Genomic DNA, 18,512 nt, shown 5'->3' on the forward strand with positions numbered 1-18,512 from the left:
GTGTTTTGGGGAAATATTGGAGGGAACACGATGCTTCTCAAAGGTCTTGAAGGAAAGATAGTATATCAATGTAAGAAATGTATAAGTAATTCGGAAACGTTTGCATAGCTTTACCTCTCCTTTTGAACGAATCCCAGTGACGCTTAAAGGTAACTATATTTATAACTAGAATACTGTTTCTAATTAAAAAAATCTGCATTACAGCCTTTTCCAGAGAGCTAGGTCTTTGCATAATACATCTAAAGTAGGATAATAATTTAAACTGGGTCATTTGTGCTTTGATTAAGAATGGGTTGATGTGTTCAGTGATCCGTTTGTTTTCTTGGCTGTCCATGGTATTCTAGGAAGTCTTCTCCAACACCAGAAGAGTTTTGGTAGGCTTCCTATCCAGCTTTTTCAAAATCCAACTTTCCCTATAGACTGGATAATGTTACCAGTTGTTGGCTCTAGTTATGTCACAGAAAATGAAGAATCCTATGAGAAAATGCAAATATGCTACATCCAGCAGGAATCTATCTCCACTTCATCAATAACTAGCCTAATTAAATGGGTTCTAAATTTAAATGTAATTTGAGTATAATTATGATAATATATATAGAGAACGTAATCTCCCACCTGACAGAGATCTTTGGACTTGTAATTATAATTTAGTCAATATTAAAATATACCAAGAGTTAACTGCATTCCTGATTACACCGAACCACTTGTCCACTCACTTTTGGCGAATGTATTTTATTTAATGGATTTGGAAATCCTAATCCAGCTGAGTGTGATGGGGTGCATTTTGCCCAGTCTAGTGTGTGTGTGTGTGTAGAGAGAGAAAGAATGAGATTTATTTATTTATTTATTTTGTCACAACAATATATGTAGGAATCATACAAAAGATTATATTGTATATAAACATATATGAGTAAATATAAGGAGGTATAAGCATATATATAGAAAGAAGAAAAGAAAAACAATAGGACAGGAACGGTAGGCACATTTGTGCGCTTATGCACGCCCCTTATGGTCCTCTTAGGAATGGGGTGAGGTCAATAGTAGAAAGTTTTTGGATAAAACTTTTAGGATTGTGGGAAGAGACAACAGAGTCAGGTAAAGTATTCCAAGCACTGATGATTCTGTTACAGAAGTCATATTTTCTGCAATCTAGATTAAAGCGGTTGACATTAAGTTTAAATCTATTAGTTGCTCTAGTATTATTGCAATTAAAGCTGAAGTAGTCTTTAACAGGAAGGACATTACAATAGATGATTCTGTGAGTTAAGCTTAGGTCTTGTCGAAGGCGACGGAGTTCCAAGTTTTCTAAGCCTAGGATTTCAAGTCTGGTGGGATAGGGTATTCTATTGTTTTCAGAGGAATGGAGAACTCTTCTTGTAAAATATTTCTGGACACGTTCAATTGTATTGATGTCAGAGATGTGGTGAGGGTTCCAAACAGGCGAGCTGTATTCTAGAATTGGTCTAGCAAATGTTTTATATGCTCTGGTTAGTAGTGTGGTGTTTTGGAAAAGAAGCTACATAAAATTAGGTTTACAACTCTTAGAGCTTTTTTGCTATGTAGTTGCAGTGGGCTTTGGCACTTAGATCATTTGACATGAAAACTCCAAGGTCTTTAACGGGATGGGGTCGTCTGTAAGATAATGTCCATCTAGTATGTACTTAGTTTTGGGTTCTTTTTCCTATATGTAAGACTGAGCATTTGCTGGTTGAAATTTGAGCTGCCAATTTTAGACCAAGCGTTAGATGATCAAGGTCGTTTTGAATGATAGAAGTATTGTCTGTGATGTTAAATAGTTTGACATCATCAGCAAAGAGAACACAATTACTTGAGATATGGTCACAAAGATCATTAATGTATAGTATAAAGAGTGTTGGTCCAAGAACGCTGCCTTGAGGAACGCCACTCTTGACAGGAACAGGATTTGATAAAGCATTGCCAATTTTGACCACTTGTTGTCTGTTAGACAGAAAAGCAGATATCCATTTGTGGAGGGGTCCTGAGATGCCATAGGATATTAGTTTTAGGAGAAGTTTATCGTGTACTACTGAGTCAAAAGCTTTGCAGAAGTCTATGTAGATTGCATCTATTGATTTGCCTTGATCAAGATTTGAAGTCCATATGTTTTTGCAGTGGAGAAGTTGTAAGTTACATGATAATTTTTTCCTGAAACCAAATTGTTTGTTGGAGAGTAGGTTGTTTGTTTCTAAGTGTGAGGTAATGGATTGGTTGATGATAGATTCTATGACTTTGCAGGTGACGCAGCAAAGGGAGATCGGTCTATAGTTTTCGACTAAGCTAGGGTCTCCTTTTTTGAAGATAGGGATGACTGTGGCTAGTGACCAAAGTTTGGGAAGAGAACTGGTAGTGAAAGCTTTATCAAAGATAATACTTAGGGGTTCTGCTATATTAATGGAAAGTTTTTTTAAGAAGTATGCACACAGTCCATCGGGTCCAATAGATAGCGATGGTTTTAAGTTGTGAAGAGCTTTTCCAACGTTGTCTTCTGTGAAATCTATATGAGTTAAATCATCATAATCATTGCTGGTACGTTTGTGGAATGTCGGATATGTGTTATCGGAGTTAACAAAAACTGAGCCAAAGAAAATGTTGAAGAGGTTTGCTTTAACTGTTTCGTCATTGCATTCTTTGTTGTTAGAATCTTTTAGTGGTGGGATGGATCTAGAGTCTTTAAGTTTATTGTTAACAAAATTATAAAAGGCACGATTGGAATTTGTGCGCAGAAGATTCTCTTCTTGTTTGGTGTGGTAATTTGTGCATTCAGTTTTTATTTGGTTGCATATGTTTCTGTAGCTGTTTTTGAAATTTGTAACATAGCCTTTTTTGTTTCTTTTCCAGAGGGATTTTTTTTTGATTGAAGCTTTTTTATTGATATGGGTAGTTTGTTTTTCTTGATCATGATAGTCATTTGTGGTACATATAGTTTAATGACTCTATTGATTTCAAGTAGGAAGACTCTATAGTGGTCTTCAGCGGTTATGCAGGTTGCAAACAAATTTTGCCAGTCCAGAAATGAAAGATCGTTGTTTATAAGGTTGTTTATAAGGTCACATCTTTAGTTCTGTGCTTCATTTTTGTTCATTTCTGATATTTATATAGGAAAAGGTCTGTATACACTAGCATTTGCCCCTTTGGGGGCATTTTTGTGCAAATAAGGAATTGGGAATAAACACAATTAGCCTATGCTTTCTCTTAGGTGATAGATGGATGCGGCTGACTCCTGATCTGTTAATATGGAATTAACGAAGCAGGAGTATATCTGCAGAAATATATCTTATCATACTTAGAAGTACTATAAGCTTCTTTACTGAAGATTTGTCCCAGCCTCGTATTGCTTTATTTTCCGACTAAAACTCCAGGTACGAATTTGTTTTACATTAGTTTTAGGTTACAATTGTACATACACTATATTGGAAGTGAAACCCCATGGAAATAATCTGATAGGTTAACGGTTGCATTGATTCAGTACTTTCTTCCAGGAAAGTTTACGTGGACGTTGCATTTAAAGACTTGAAGCCAATTAAATGAGCGCTTTACACAACTACAATTCCCAGCATCCCTTTAGACAAGGCATGATATTTAAATAGAAGTTATGTGTAGCGTTGGCGTATTCCAAGTATGTCAGTTGTCTGCCGGTCGATGAAAAAGCGATTCAACGCGAGAGGTTTTTTCGTTCAAGACGAACATAGTGATTGAGCCTAGCTAAAGATCTGGGCTATTGATAAGGACGCAACGCGAATAGAAAGGCTGGGGAATATCTCGTCTTTTCTGACTTGGGCAACAGCTCGAGAACTACGCCTCCCATCATGAGATGCGCCTAAGCCGAAAGGCTTTTTTTTACCCAGTGTGCAACGCGCTTTCTTCCCCTGATTGGCGAACTTAAAGTAAGGATCGAAAAACCTGTTTCTGGCTTCCAGATTTCCTTTGAGGCAGTTTGTTGCCTGGCGAATCTGGGGCTGGGTGTCGCGGGATATGCTGGGTGATGTAGTTCGTGGATTGGAGCAGTTTCCCGAGCGGAACTCTGTGAAAAGAGATCGGGGTGCTGCGGAACCCCCCAGAGGCGCGTTGGCCGTGTTGCGTGTTTCCTGGCGGAGCGGCAAGTCTGCCGCGGGTGGCCTTCCCTGGCTTCCTCTGCCCGGGCCCCCTGCTTTGTTGCGGCCTCCCACTAGTGCGAGAAGGCACAAGCCCTCCTTAATGGAATAGCTGGGAAGGTAATGAAATGGGAAGGGGGGCTGTTGGAAGGCTGAGTGCGCTTCCAGGGTGGCCGTATTTGCAAATTCGGGAGGGGATGGGGACTAACTTTCCTTTAAATGCAGAAAGGAGAAATCGCCTGGCCCAGGAGGCCCCATAGTGCAGTGGCGTGGCCGCCTCGTGTTCCAAGTCCAGCGATCAAGCTTGGAGGTTGTGCTCTTTGGGGATGGATCCTCCTTCTCTTAGCCCCTTACTAACCTAAAGCCGCATAGATTACCTCCTGTCCCTTGGCCCGTGCCTCATTGCCTTTCATTTCGTCCCGTGCCGCATCTGCTAAAGTATTTTCTGGCACTGCTCAACTTGGGGCTCTATTAGGGTTCTGGCTTCTTAGTTTCCACAATTCTTAGCCAGCTGCGTGGAAAGTCTGATTAGTTATCCTAATTCAGGATTTGAGGAAGAGACCTATGTAGAATAGCCATGCATCAGTCCCCCAGTGATCAGCTCACTTTTATCACTACCAATACCAGAAGGTGTTATGATGGGGAAAATAAATTATTTGTGCATTATAATGGAAAACAGATTTTTCTTTTACTTGTTAACTGAAACGTAGTTTCTGTCTCATATTCTTCCGTTGCTTTCTTTTTGGGTCACCTACCTTAATTGGCAATCAACTTTATTTCATGATAAATTTATGCCTGTGTTTATATTGAATTGACAATGAAAAGCATTGTTTAAAATAATATATATGCAAGTCATTTGATGATAGTTCAGCCAAATGGTGAATAGGAATATACAAAATAAAGGTAGCAGTTCAAGAAGTAATAAATATGCTTATCTACAAGTCACTGTAAATTATTCAAATATTAGCCAACAATCCTGCCAATGTCTACAGAAATGCATGTTCATTCACATTCTAATATTCCTCTGGTGTTGCCACAAGCATTATTTTTATTATTTACTCCTCTAGTATTCCAAAACTAAATCTTCTTTGTGTGATCACTATTATCAGATTGGCTCAAAGATATTTGATGTCCGTAATGGTTTTATCAATTGAGAATTTCACATCATGCCTTTCAGTAAAATAGAGAAGGTGAGACCTAGTTACCAGGCTTAGTGGTATCTGCGCCACATACAGCATTCCTGTTAACTGGAAGGATAATTCTAACACATTTTGACCAATCTGTCATAAGTGAAAAACTATTTAACGCCAAGCATCATCGTCCTATTCTATACAAAGTAGTTATCTAATGGGAAAGTACTGTAGAAGCTAATATCCTGTTGCCTAATATCATAATCTAGAACCAGAGGTGGTGCGCAGAGTCCTCTCTGGGGCACGTGCGCCATCACCAACTGCTCTTCTGGTTTCTGGCATGCATGCCAGCTGTTCTTCGTGTGCGCTGGAGCACCGGAAACCCGAACACCAGCTGGCTGGTGCGTCTGGTGCTCCAGCACACACAATGACCAGGTAGCTGGTGGGTGTGTGCGTATCCGCTTGCGTGCTCCGGTTTGGGCACTTGATGCTGAAAAGGTTCGCTATCGCTGATCTAGAACATAGCTGCAATGTACTAATAGATAATTTTAAATATAAGATTTTTCTTGATGATATTCTCAAATAAAACAACAACACTCTTTTTCTACTCTACATCTACATTAGCAATAACCTGCATGTATGAGTGAATCATAGAAAATCAAAGAGATTTATGGTAACTATTATGACAAAAATTTTATGACATTACAGTCCACTTCATCAATCACATAATATATACAAACTTGTCTTTTTGAAAAGATTGTAAATAGTGAAGTTAAGATAATGAAATGTAGTAAGAAAAAAATTTGTTACGTATTACTTTATTTACAGTGACTATTTGCAAATTGATAAAAAGTACAATAATAAATTGTACTTTTATATTTATAAAGCATTCTGCCATTGGTATGATCACTAATACATAGTGAGTTTCTAAACTACAATAAATTATAATTTGTTTAATCATTGATTGATAATTGATAATTCAATGATTCACAAATTATAAGTGATAAATAATGGTTAAAAATTATAGCACATGGATTTGCAAAAACTAAACAAACCACATTAAACAATAACTAATTTGAAATGTGGACCCAGCAATAATATAAATGGAACAACTATCCTAGTTGAACCTTTAGAACAGGGGTTCCCAACCTTTTCTATATCCCACATCGCTAGAACGCTTCTGATATATTCTCACACCCCTTACAAAAATAATCATATGCATATAATTTTCATATAATTATGCATATACACTATAATTTTGAAGCTTCAAAACTCAAGTTTTCGCACCCCCTGGAATATCTCAGATTGGGAACCCCTGCTTTAGAAGATAGGTTGGAATTTCTTTATTCATTGTAACTCTCATATATCATCATTTTCTCTTTCTTCCTATCAGCTCAATGGCAATTGCTGATTTTCTGTTATCATTGGCAGCAGAAAATCAGTGATCTAATTCCAACAAGCCAATGGACCACTGGAAAGCCCACAGGACTTCTCACAGAACAAGTGCTGTAATTTATATAGATGAGCATTGTATACAAGCTTCAGACAAGGGGCTGACTGTAGCATTCTCTAGATCAGGGCTGTCAAACTCAGGGCCCACAGGCCGGATGCGTCACGTGCTGGCTGCACCCACGCCCGGTTTAGCAAAGGCAAAAAAAGTCCTGATATGTCATGTGACAATGCGAGTTTGACACCTGTGCTCTAGATGATTTTTTTTTTGTTTGTTTACATTTATACCCCGCCCTTCTCCGAAGACTCAGGGCGGCTTACAGTGTATAAGGCAATAGTCTCATTCTATTTGTATATTTTTACAAAGTCAACTTATTGCCCCCCCAACAATCTGGGTCCTCATTTTACCTACCTTATAAAGGATGGAAGGCTGAGTCAACCTTGGGCCGGGCTTGAACCTGCAGTAATTGCAGGCTTTGTGTTCTTAATAACAGGCTTTACCAGCCTGAGCTATCCGGCCCTTTGAGTTTATTGTTTATAGAACTGAAATAGGTTGATGTTTTGTTGTCATTGAATTTTAGAATCCCTTTGCATTTATTTTAATGCAGACAATATTGCATTTTTAGGAATTTCCTGCCCCTACCCTTCCTTTCAGATCAGCTTGAAACACCAATAAATGGTAGGATTTTCAAAAATCTTCCTGATAACCTATGAATGACACTTAGGTGAGCATTTAAATGTTCCTTCATTCTCTTTAATAGCAGTGGTGACCCAGAGACCAGAGGCAAGGAGCTAAAGAAAAGCATGACAGACACTCTCGATGTGACCATTTAGAACCTACAGAAAACTGAATCAGTGGAGGTGGTTCAACTCTGAGAACATTTTCCAGATAGTATTCAAGTTTTACCTGTTTCTCCATTGGTTGGTTACTTACTCTTCACATGAACTGCAAAGCTCTTTGCCAGATTTTTTAAAGAAGAAAGTGAGCTCATGCATTCATTTTCTACTCAGAGAGAAAATTGTATGAGGGTGTTGGGTGACTGTTGAAAAACGTGTATGACAATAGTAGGCAATATGTCTTGATTAAGAAGCCTAACCTATTCAAACTAAACTATTGTGTTCTTTAATAAAGTGGATATAATTGTAGTAAATACATTTGTAAATACTTGACTCATCACACAGTTAACAACTCAGGTTACAATCTTATATTTCCATATCTGAGAACAATTATTACAGAATTCTTCTGAATTATATTTCAGGACATAGGTGCCTAGAGAGTTCTGTTGTGTCACATTCATTTTAGGTCAAGAGTCCTTAGTTTCTCACCTTCTGAATTAACATTGTTGGCAGGATTGTCATTTATAATCTATTCATCCTTTTTATAGATTGTTATACAGAATTTTCGTATGCTTTTTCTTTATTTGGCTTATTGATCAGTTTTTAAAATAGTTTTAAATATATTTTTGCTTTCTCCTATTTTTTATTAAAAGTAATGAATACCATTAATTTGATGTTTTATTAGTACCTGTGCTGAATTTTAAATTATATGCCTCTGAAATGGGCTGGACCCTAAAATATGGCATAGGAATATGGGTAAATAAATCTCTTTCCCCTGAAAACCTGATCAAAAGTTGGTATGTCAGTCAATTGATGTTTTCTACAGATATTCCTCAATTTACAACTGTTCATTTAATGCTAGTTGAAGTTTTGATGGCCTTTGAAAAAACGACTTATTACCTTTCCTCGTAGTTATAACAGCTGGATGAGCATGTGTGTATATACACATATACAATATGTGATTGCAATTCAGGCACTTGGCTCGCATTTACAAGATGCTGAAGCATCTTGTGATCACATAATTGCAATTTGCAATTTTCTCAGGAGGCTCCTGAGGAGCAAAGTCAATTGGGAACATGCATTTGGGACTGCACCTAATCACATGATTCACTTAACCACCATGATAGAAATGGTTGTAAAATCGGGTCTGGTAACATGATGATTTACTTAATCAAATCAAACCTTTATTGTCAATGCACAACATGTATACAAGGAAATTGAAAGAGCCCCCCTTGGTGCAGCCCCCCCCCTCAAAACACAAAATACATCTCAATAACGCAATAAATGAAAGAAATAGAATCCCTAAACCCAAATAAGTAATAACTAATACACACTCCCATATACTTATATGTATGTAACCTTATATTGTATTACATCGGTATGAACATGTTGCATGTTGCGCTGGCCCTGGAAGTCTATCATATTAAACCTAACTGTTGCGTTCAGAAGTCTGACAGCCCAAGGATAAAAGCTATTTTTTAGCCTGTTCGTTCAGCTGGCTATGGTTCTATATCTCCTGCCCGATGGTAGGAGAGTAAAGAAGTGCTGACCAGGATGTGAATCATCCCTGAGGATTTTCCTCACTCTGTTGAGGCAGTGGGTCCTGGTGATTTCATCCAGTAGTTTCAGGACAGCCCATAATTTTTTATGCTCTGCTCATCACCCTCTGTAATGCCTTTTTGTCCACAGCTATCAAGCCAACATACCATACTGTAAGGATGCTTTCTATCGTAGACCGGAAAAATGAAGTCATCAGTTCCACCTGATTTTTCCGCTAGACCCTAAGAAAATGGTTGTATCACTTAATTATCAAAATTGTGATTCCAATTGTGGTCATAAGTTGAGGCCTATCGGTACTTGCATTTGGATTGTTATCAGGGTTTGAGGCTAGAGAGATATGTGAATAAGAAAGAAAGAATGTGTGCATGTGAGCTCCTGTTCTACTCCTTACCAGCATCCAAAGTATTTCTCATCTTCTTAAGGTTATTCATAAATTTCTATTACTTACTAACATTTAAAATAGTTAGATCACTAAAATATAAGATCTTCATATTGCATTCATAACAGTTCTCATTATCAGATTAAGATTCAAAGTTTCTTTTGTTCAATTTGTAGAGATTCTCATTTATCCAGGTCATGGTTGTTCCAAAGGTGCTTTTTCAGAAGGCAACTGGACTTTCTTGTTTTTTCTTTTGAAGATGTTTTGCTTCTCATTCAAGAAGCTTCTTCAGCTTCGACAGGATAGTGGGGAATGGAAGCATGTATATTCCTTGCAAACGGCTGCTAATCTGCATCCTTTTAGAGGGTCTTTGAAGCACTCGGAGGTTTAGCTGTGTCCTCAGGGTCACCTGAGACTGTGGAACCAGGAGCACTACTCAAGTGACCCTGAGGACACAGCTAAACCTCCAAGTGCTTCAAGGACTCTCTAAAAGTATGCAGATTAGCAGTTGTCTGCAAGGAATATAAATGCTTCCATTCCCCACTATCCTGTAGAAGCTGAAGAAGCTTCTTGAATGAGAAGCAAAACGTCTTCAAAAGAAAAAACAAGAAAGTCCAGTTGCCTTCTGAAAAAGCATCTTTGGGATTCCTTTTGTTCAGTTACAAAACACATTCTCTTGAAGGCAAAGTAGTGGCTAATTCCTATCACTTCATCTATCTTCCCAGCATGCTTTGTATTTCCCAAGTTATCCTTTCTATTTTTTCTTGGTAAGTCTGCAGAAAGAAATCATAGAACTGTATTCATGTTTTTCATTTTCTAATAATACCTATGGTAGCCAGATGGAATCTTAGAAATAAATATGATTCTGTTGCTTTGTAATATGTCTGCTTTCTATTTTGTTTATTATATTTAAAATTGTATGTTAAAAATTAATCACACCAGTCACCATAAGAGGTATCTGCAAGGAGACTAGTGGCCAAGAACATATTGCCTATACCTTTGCTAACAACATAGGAGAATGATACTTTTATTTTGCTTCATATCTGGTTAGAAGATTTTTTTAAAATCTTGCCTAGTATTGACTGTTTCAGGTTTCCAGATATGCTGGGCTGTAAGATTTTCTGATATCGGATCTTTTTGTCTAAGATGTAGTTCATCTACATTGTCTAAGATTTAGTTCATCTACAAAATTACTTTTAAACCTTGGCTTTAATTTAGAGTTTTGCTACCATCTTAATTTTATTTTATCTATAGATGTTTGTATCTCTGATTGTGTATGAATGGGATAATCCTGTTAAAGAAGCTGGAGAATAGCAGCAGAAATGGATGAGCAAGCTCTTCTAGGATTAAATCCAAATGCTGATTTAGATTTCAGGCAGCGAGTAAGTTTAATTATGCTTTTCTCATAATTTTTGTTTTTATAAGAGGTTCAGTAAGAAGAGCACTTTAATTTCAGCTTGGTATAAATATTTCTGACATAGCCAAGATATGGCTGTTTTTTAAAGCTATATAACATTTATCAAGATCTTTTCATCTCTATTTCATGATTCTCTAAACCAGTCCTTACCATTTCATTGCTCTGTAAAGATTTCATCAAGTGCTTTCATAGTCCTGGTCACCTTAACATATTTATCTTGAGAGATCCTTCCTCTCTCATCCATACATTCCTATTTTTTTTTTACAACAGTATTTTATATTACTGCGTTGTCATCAACCCAATTTTGTCCTTTTTCTTTTTGGTTTATTTCCTTTTGTGACCTGGGTATTCTTCTCTATCCCTCAAAGTCCAGCTAAGATATGGGTAGTATTGGGTTAAGTTAAACTGGCAATATGGTTTTTTTTGAGAAGCAGATGACAATGTCAAAACATTTAAAATATGTGTTAAATATAGAATGAGTTTTTCCCACACACTTTTTGTTTTGGATCCCTCTCTGGCTTGGAATTAGTGCCATCTGCCATATCCCCAGCAGATCATGATGGAGGGGACTTGATTCACAATAGGAAGACATTTTCCAGCTCCTGCATTAAATTAATTCTTCCCTCAGATTTTCATAAAAATATGTGAGGTGATAGTGATCATAGTTGTAACCAATGTTCTTTCTCACCCTCCCCATGTTTGATTAGAAAATGAAAAGGGAGATACTGGTCTGCAAATATACCTTTCTGCACTATTTGCAGGATTCTTGATCATATGAAGACCTATCCATATTTAAGGAATTGTAAACAGATCTCACAAATGACAATATGGGTGATAGAGAGAATAGAGGTCAGGCTTTCCACTCATTTTTAAGCCTTCACATGGTCAAACATCTTGTTTTTTCTGTGCTTTTTATCATTAATATTTAATATTTAATTCTTTTCCCCCCAGTTTTCTACCAAAGTGCTATTCCTCAGACCTCTAATTTACTTACTTTCTCTTAGATTTCCCCTATTCCTTTAGTAACTTTGCACTGATTAAAATAACAAGGCTTTTAAAATTTTCTTTATTTCAAAGTTGTAGAGAATCAGAACAGCTATTTTTATTATGCCAATAATTGTTTATTAAAAATAATTTCAGGCATTGGCCTATTTTGAACAGTTGAAAATATCTCCTGATGCTTGGCAAGTGTGTGCTGAAGCTTTAGCCCAGAGAATTTACAGGTAACAAAATTTAAGTTGTTTCTTTACTTAAGTAGAATGATAAGAGATAATGAATTGCATAAGAGCCATTCTCACATATCATATAATTCATAATAGTACCAATAAAGGGGAATATTTGTAGTTCAGGATTGAAATAAGGGGTCCTGAGCTTGGTTGTTTTCTTGCAGACTTTTCATTATCCAAACTAGGTAATATTAACTCTACTGATATTGCCTAGTTTGGGTAATGAAATGTCTGCAAGAAAACAACCAAGCTCAGATAGCACCAAGGACCCCTTGATTCCTTACAGCTAGACATCTGTGATTAGTTTATATTTTCGTAGTCATATTGAAATTGCATATGAAATAGAAACACTACTCCTCACATACAATAATTGTAAATATAAATTTCAGGCAACCAGCTGTATTATTGTTTGATGTGATTATATCATGATCAACACAAATAGTGAAACTAATGGAAGCTGAATTCTCTTCTGTTTCTCAGGAAGTTTGTCAGCCTTACAGAGTTCTTCACATAGCTTTGTGAAGCTATGGGCTAGGATTATAGTGGAAACAACTGTTTAATTAGCAAAAACCTGGATTGTTTTTATGTGTGGTATTTGTGATTTTCACATATGCTGCTATATTTAGTGTTTTCAGTTAAAAGTTATTCTATGCCACTGAACGCTGCATTTTCTCCTTTTACATGTGTGGATTCAAGCCAAAGGTTAATCTGTTATTAGTCTAACAAACTAATCTGCTATTAGTCTAAACAGATACTGTAGCAGCATAGCCATAACATAACCTACATGTTTGAATATATACTACTTCTGTCTCTTTAACAGACTTAACAATCTCTTAGATGTTTTAGGAGAAATTATTCACATTAGTTCACTCATGCTAGAGTTTGAATAGTTTGAGCCATTTGCTGACAGCTAAACATAACTTGTGTTATAATATGAATTGAATGCCCATAATCTCTAGTTTGTCTTGAGATATCTGTGTGATAGTCAGAAGTATTTACACCCAACTATGTGATCAATCTCTAGGAATATAGCTTAAATGTAAAATCTTTTGCTTGAATTGGACTATTTTTAATAACATTTTACTACTTTGCCTGTAGTGTCAGAAGCAATGTCTAGTTTGTAGTAGTTATAACTAAATTTTATAACCTGTCATTAAACCAGAAATGGTTTGGAACAATGATTTCTGCTGCAAAAAGTATGCAATTTTATTATTTAAAAGGAGATTGCCTTGAATCCAGATATCAATTTAGGCTTTCAAATGAAGAGCAAAATGTAAGTGAAATCAGCAGAATACATATGTACATATTTGTCTATAATTTTATATTTGTGTACTATTATAATTATAAAGAAAGCAAAATTTTAATCAGTGATTTGATTCCTATCCCAACCATCTTCAGATAAAACATATCAAACTGTTTCAGATTTATTAGATTGTTTTTTCTATTTCAGTGATGATCACATCAAGTTCTTCTGCTTTCAAGTTTTGGAACATCAAATTAAATACAAGTGAGATACTTGCTTTATATTTATGAAAGGTTGAAGTAGATAATATTTGCAGTCCTTTCCAAATTCACAGTTTTTGTATGGGTCTGGATTGGAGGTGGGAGAAACTTACGAGGAACTATATATTAGCACATGTGCATGTACACATATACATACACATATAAGTATACATATGTAAATCAAATTACTTGTTTCTGTTTCTGTATTTTATTTTACATATTCAACTCCTGTGTAATCTTCTAATGCAAAAATTCCTATCCCTAGCAGTTGTATTTAAAAACCCAAAACCTTATGTAGCCAGCAGGATACTGGAAGCTTCTGCAGGAATGTTTCTCTAAAATGTTTGTAAATATTTTAATATTAATGCTCTGTTTCAGGTGTTCTCAACTAACTGAAGTACAGCAACAGCTAATTAGGGAAACACTAATAACATGGCTACAGGCACAGGTAAGTTTTTGTCATATAATTTATTATTATTTACCATGTGCTTCAATAATTTTCCAAATAGATTACTTTATCTTTAAAAATATAACTGTTTATTTCATATATGATCATATCTTGAAAAATGATAAATATGCATTTTTTTTCCAGATGGTGAATTCTCAGTCAGAGAAAACATTTATACGAAACAAAGCAGCTCAGGTCTTTGCTTTGCTGTTTGTTACAGAATATCTTACAAAATGGCCCAAGTTTTTCTTTGATATTCTGTCTGTGGTAGGCCTGAATCCTCGAGGTGTGGACCTTTATCTCAGAATACTTATGGCGGTTGATGCTGAGTTGGTAGATAGGGATGTTGTTCATACTTCAGAGGTAAGTTCCTTTTTTATAAGATAAATGTGCCCATTGATTTAAATGTTATGCAACAATCTTGACATAATAAGTTGGTTTTTGGTAACAGTTTCATAATCAATTGTTTTGTTAAATAAGGCAGGTTTAGAAGCCATGTCTTAAAAATGGCATATTTAGAAACTGTAGAAATGTCTTTCTCAACCTGGTACCATCCAGATGTACTGCAATGTTTTCAGAATTTTTGTGCTAGCTGGGGAGCTCAAGAAATTTAAGTCCCAACACACTTGCAGAACATAGGTTGGGAGAAACTACAATAGAGCTCATGATACAATATGAGCTCATGGTTATATGTTTAATAGAAGTAATTGTTAAATTTTAGATTATAGAAAATGATTGTTTTAATTTCTACTTTAAAAACAGAGGAAACTGGAAAAAAAATATTTTATGTGTTGAACCACAGAAGCTATTAAGGCTTGGTTCAGTTGTACAGATTTACATTACGGATTACGGATTTAGACACCAGGGTTCCTACATTCACAGTTCACGTTGGTCTTTCAGTTAACAATGGGTAGAAAAGAAGATTTAGCTTCTAAAGTCATGTTAAAAATACCTCTGATGAAATTTTGCCTAATGCAGTTATGAATCATTTCAGCCTCCTTACTATAATAATAATACTATAATAATTCTATAGGGAGAAATACAAGAGATCCTCCGTCCATTCAAAGTCACTTCTTACAATTGTACCTGATGTAGCGATATCTGTCATATATTGACAATAATACTCATTATTAAAAAGAAATTCTATGTTTTTTAATATGTAAGTTGTCTAATATTAGGTAAGTTATTAAGGAAGCATACAAATTAATTAGAGTAAATAAATAAAAAAGAAATGATGCAGGCAAAAATTTAAACATTCTGCAATTCAGCCACATAGAACTAAAAATACGTTGTCACGTGTACTAAAATGTAACACACACACCCCAATCAGAAATAAAAATATATACAGTGCAATAAAGTAAAAAGTATACATAACCTAAGTATAACTTATAAGTATAAGTTATGTATACTTATAAGCTACAAGTATAACTTATAAGTATACATAACTTAGAACTACACTACCTTCGGCCTGACCTAAGCATAATATACAAAATTATCTGCTACAAAATCCTACCTGTCAATGACTACTTCAGCTTCAACCGCAATAATAACGAGCACACAATAGATACACAATAGATAGAACTTAAGGTAAACCACTCCAAACTTTATTACAGAAAATATGACTTCAGCAATAGAGTGATCAATGCCTGGAATGCACTACTTGACTCTGTGGTTACTTCCCCACACGCCCATAACTTTAACCTTAGACTGTCTCTGTTGACCTCATCCCATTCCTAAGAGGCCTGTAAGGGGCGTGCATAAATGCACAAATGTGCCTACTGTCCCTATCCAACTGTCCCCATTTATTCTTATCCTTATCCTGTATTCAAAATCATATTTATACTTACATATTTTATCTTATACATATTTGACAAATAAATAAATGAAACATAAATAAAAGGGCATGCAAGAGAATGGACAGAAAGACAATCTAATTCACTTAGATTCACCAACTGCATAGACTGCAACAGTCAAACATAACATAATACATAGATGGATACTCCTCACATGCTCTAAAGCAGAAGATAATGCATACATATACAGTCGAACAAAAATAATACGGAGATGTACAGGCTGCAGTAGCAAGGGAAAAAAGATTGGTAAGCATAGGATGATGAAATGCGTCAGAGAATTAAAAGGCAGAAGGCATGAGAAAGTAGAGGAAAGCAAGGCAGGGAGAGAAAGATATTCAGAAACATGGAGGCTGTCGTGTCCCCCTCCCCCTCCAACGACCGGGTCTGGGAAGTCTGTATCAAGCGTGGCCACGAAGCCTCTGCAGCTTTGCCAAATTCCTTTCAGATTTCTCAGGCAGGCAGGAATCCAGGTGTGACTTCAGCAAACCAAATAAGACTTTGCTTGACTCAAGGAATGCCAAAAAACAGATCCTTTATATAGGCCATGGGGTGTGGCTCCATGACTCTGCACTTATCCAGGCCTGCCCCTCCCTTCCTTCTGCTGACGTCGCCTCTCAATTCTCTGGAAGCAGGGATCCGTCCACTGTAAATTCCCTTCCTCTGGATCTGCTAACGGCAATTCTAACACGTGGCTGGCTTCGTGCTCACACGCTGTAGGAGTGAAGTTTGTTTGTTCATTCCTGACATTCTGTCCGGGCATGGTGCCACGGCTGGGGGCTGGAGACATGCCAGGCCGTTCCTCTTCATTATCAGACTCTGAATCTGATAGCAGGCCCGGCAGGAGGAGGGAGGGGCCCGGCTGAGGAGAGGAGGGCTGGTGAGGCACAATAGAGGCATGAGTTAAGGGAGAATATTAAAAAAAACCAATTAGAAGCAGGACAGGTAGTTAAAAAAAAGTAAGAGATACGAAAAAGCATACAGCATGGTGGAGAAGGAATGTAAAGATTGTTGGGGTTGTGAGTACAGCTAACCAATCAATACCAGAGCTCCTTGATAATCTATGTTGCTTTTGGGTACGGCCACATTGGGAAATTGACCCAAGCGTATGTGTTTGGCATGAGGCTCCAAGAAGGGAGTTTTAGATTTCTTCTCTAACACAAAGACTACTTTTTCTCTAACAAAGAGCACAGACTATTCTTAGAAATTGTTTTAAAAATACATTTCATCCCTAATATGTGATTTTTTTTTAACATTTAAGCAACATGTCATACAAAGTTTGAAATATTAAACATTTGAAATTACAGAGTAGTGATGAAGAGACATCAACCATACAGATGCATTTTATGATGAATATTACATTACTACTCCTCTTAACTTTCCCAACGTTTTCAATTTTCAAAGAACAGAAATAGGCATCTCAGTTTTTGCTTTTGAAGACTAACATTCTTATTATATCTATAGGAGGCTCGCAGAAATACTCTACTAAAGGATACTATGAGGGAGCAATGCATTCCAAGTTTGGTTGAATCATGGTATCAGATCTTGCAAACATATCAGTATACAAATTCAGAATTGACATGTCAGTGCCTTGAAGTAGTAGGAGCATATGTCTCTTGGATAGATTTGAGTCTAATTGCAAATGAAAGGTAATGCTCTTATTGATTCAAAATTCACTAATGAACTTACTGCATAAAAAACTGTAGTGAAATTTTAGGGTAACCATTTTAAAAAAGTCTTTTTTGTAATTGTTTGGAAAATCAGCCACTTTAAAAATAATTCTTAGCTGTCTTGCAAATACAGTGAAACCTACTTTTAAAGGGCTATTTTTGAGGAGATTGTCTATTATTTTTGAATAGCTGTTCAATATAACAGTATCTCATTGTGGCAATTTACAACACTGTAATTATACCATTTTATGTTATTTGCATGTTATTATACAAATAGCATAAATTGATACAGATGTAAAGTTAAAGTAGAAGTAATCTAAATTTAACTATCTTGTCCAGACTGTCTCAGTGCCATGGACTTAATTATGTATATGTGAATTTAGTAAATGAGGATTGTTAAAATGAGGATTCACTTTCACTAATACGTATAGCTTTTGTATTTCTTATACAAGAATATAAGCATAGGCTGATAAAGTAAAATTTACTGTCAATTTCTGTTTTTACTCAGAAAGCAAAATTTATGTCTTTTTTTTTTTTAGGTTTATAAATATGCTGCTAGGTCACATGTCCATAGAGGTTTTACGAGAGGAAGCATGTGACTGCTTGTTTGAAATTGTAAATAAGGGAATGGATCCAATTGATAAAACTAAGTTGGTAGAAACTTTGTGTCAAGTGTTGCAGTCTGCTGGCCTATTTATAGTTGATCAGGTTTGTTACTTTTAGTGAAAGAAATGTTACATTACTATGATTTGTATGACTATTCGTGTCTTCAGTACTTGTAAAAGTCATTTGTGTTGTTTGCTCTAAACTGCATTTTATAGTAGCTAACCCGGTAGTTTAACTGTGCTTATATGATAAAGCATTTCTTTTCATCGGTGGTAAGGCTCCCCATTATCCAGCTTCAGGGTATAATACTCCGTCTGTTGTTTCT

The 18,512-nt window shown here is 36.1% G+C and overlaps 1 protein-coding gene across 5 annotated transcripts in view; it reads left to right on the top strand.

The window, feature by feature from the left end:
- The first annotated feature begins 3,615 nt into the window (after nucleotides 1-3,615).
- The window catches only part of XPOT (exportin for tRNA), a 53,586-nt gene continuing 38,689 nt past the window's right edge, over nucleotides 3,616-18,512 (top strand). For 2 of the 5 annotated variants that reach the window (XM_058191201.1, XM_058191205.1), the window contains exons 1-8: nucleotides 3,912-4,232; nucleotides 10,722-10,849; nucleotides 12,025-12,107; nucleotides 13,561-13,617; nucleotides 13,992-14,061; nucleotides 14,206-14,424; nucleotides 17,376-17,560; nucleotides 18,121-18,289. In XM_058191201.1, coding sequence (XP_058047184.1) covers nucleotides 10,790-10,849; nucleotides 12,025-12,107; nucleotides 13,561-13,617; nucleotides 13,992-14,061; nucleotides 14,206-14,424; nucleotides 17,376-17,560; nucleotides 18,121-18,289 — 843 coding nt within the window. In that variant the 5' untranslated portion in view covers nucleotides 3,912-4,232; nucleotides 10,722-10,789. The other 3 variants (XM_058191204.1, XM_058191203.1, XM_058191202.1) reach the window with 3 other exon arrangements.

Source organism: Ahaetulla prasina, chromosome 7, assembly GCF_028640845.1.
Source record: "Ahaetulla prasina isolate Xishuangbanna chromosome 7, ASM2864084v1, whole genome shotgun sequence".
Lineage (NCBI taxonomy): Eukaryota > Metazoa > Chordata > Lepidosauria > Squamata > Colubridae > Ahaetulla > Ahaetulla prasina.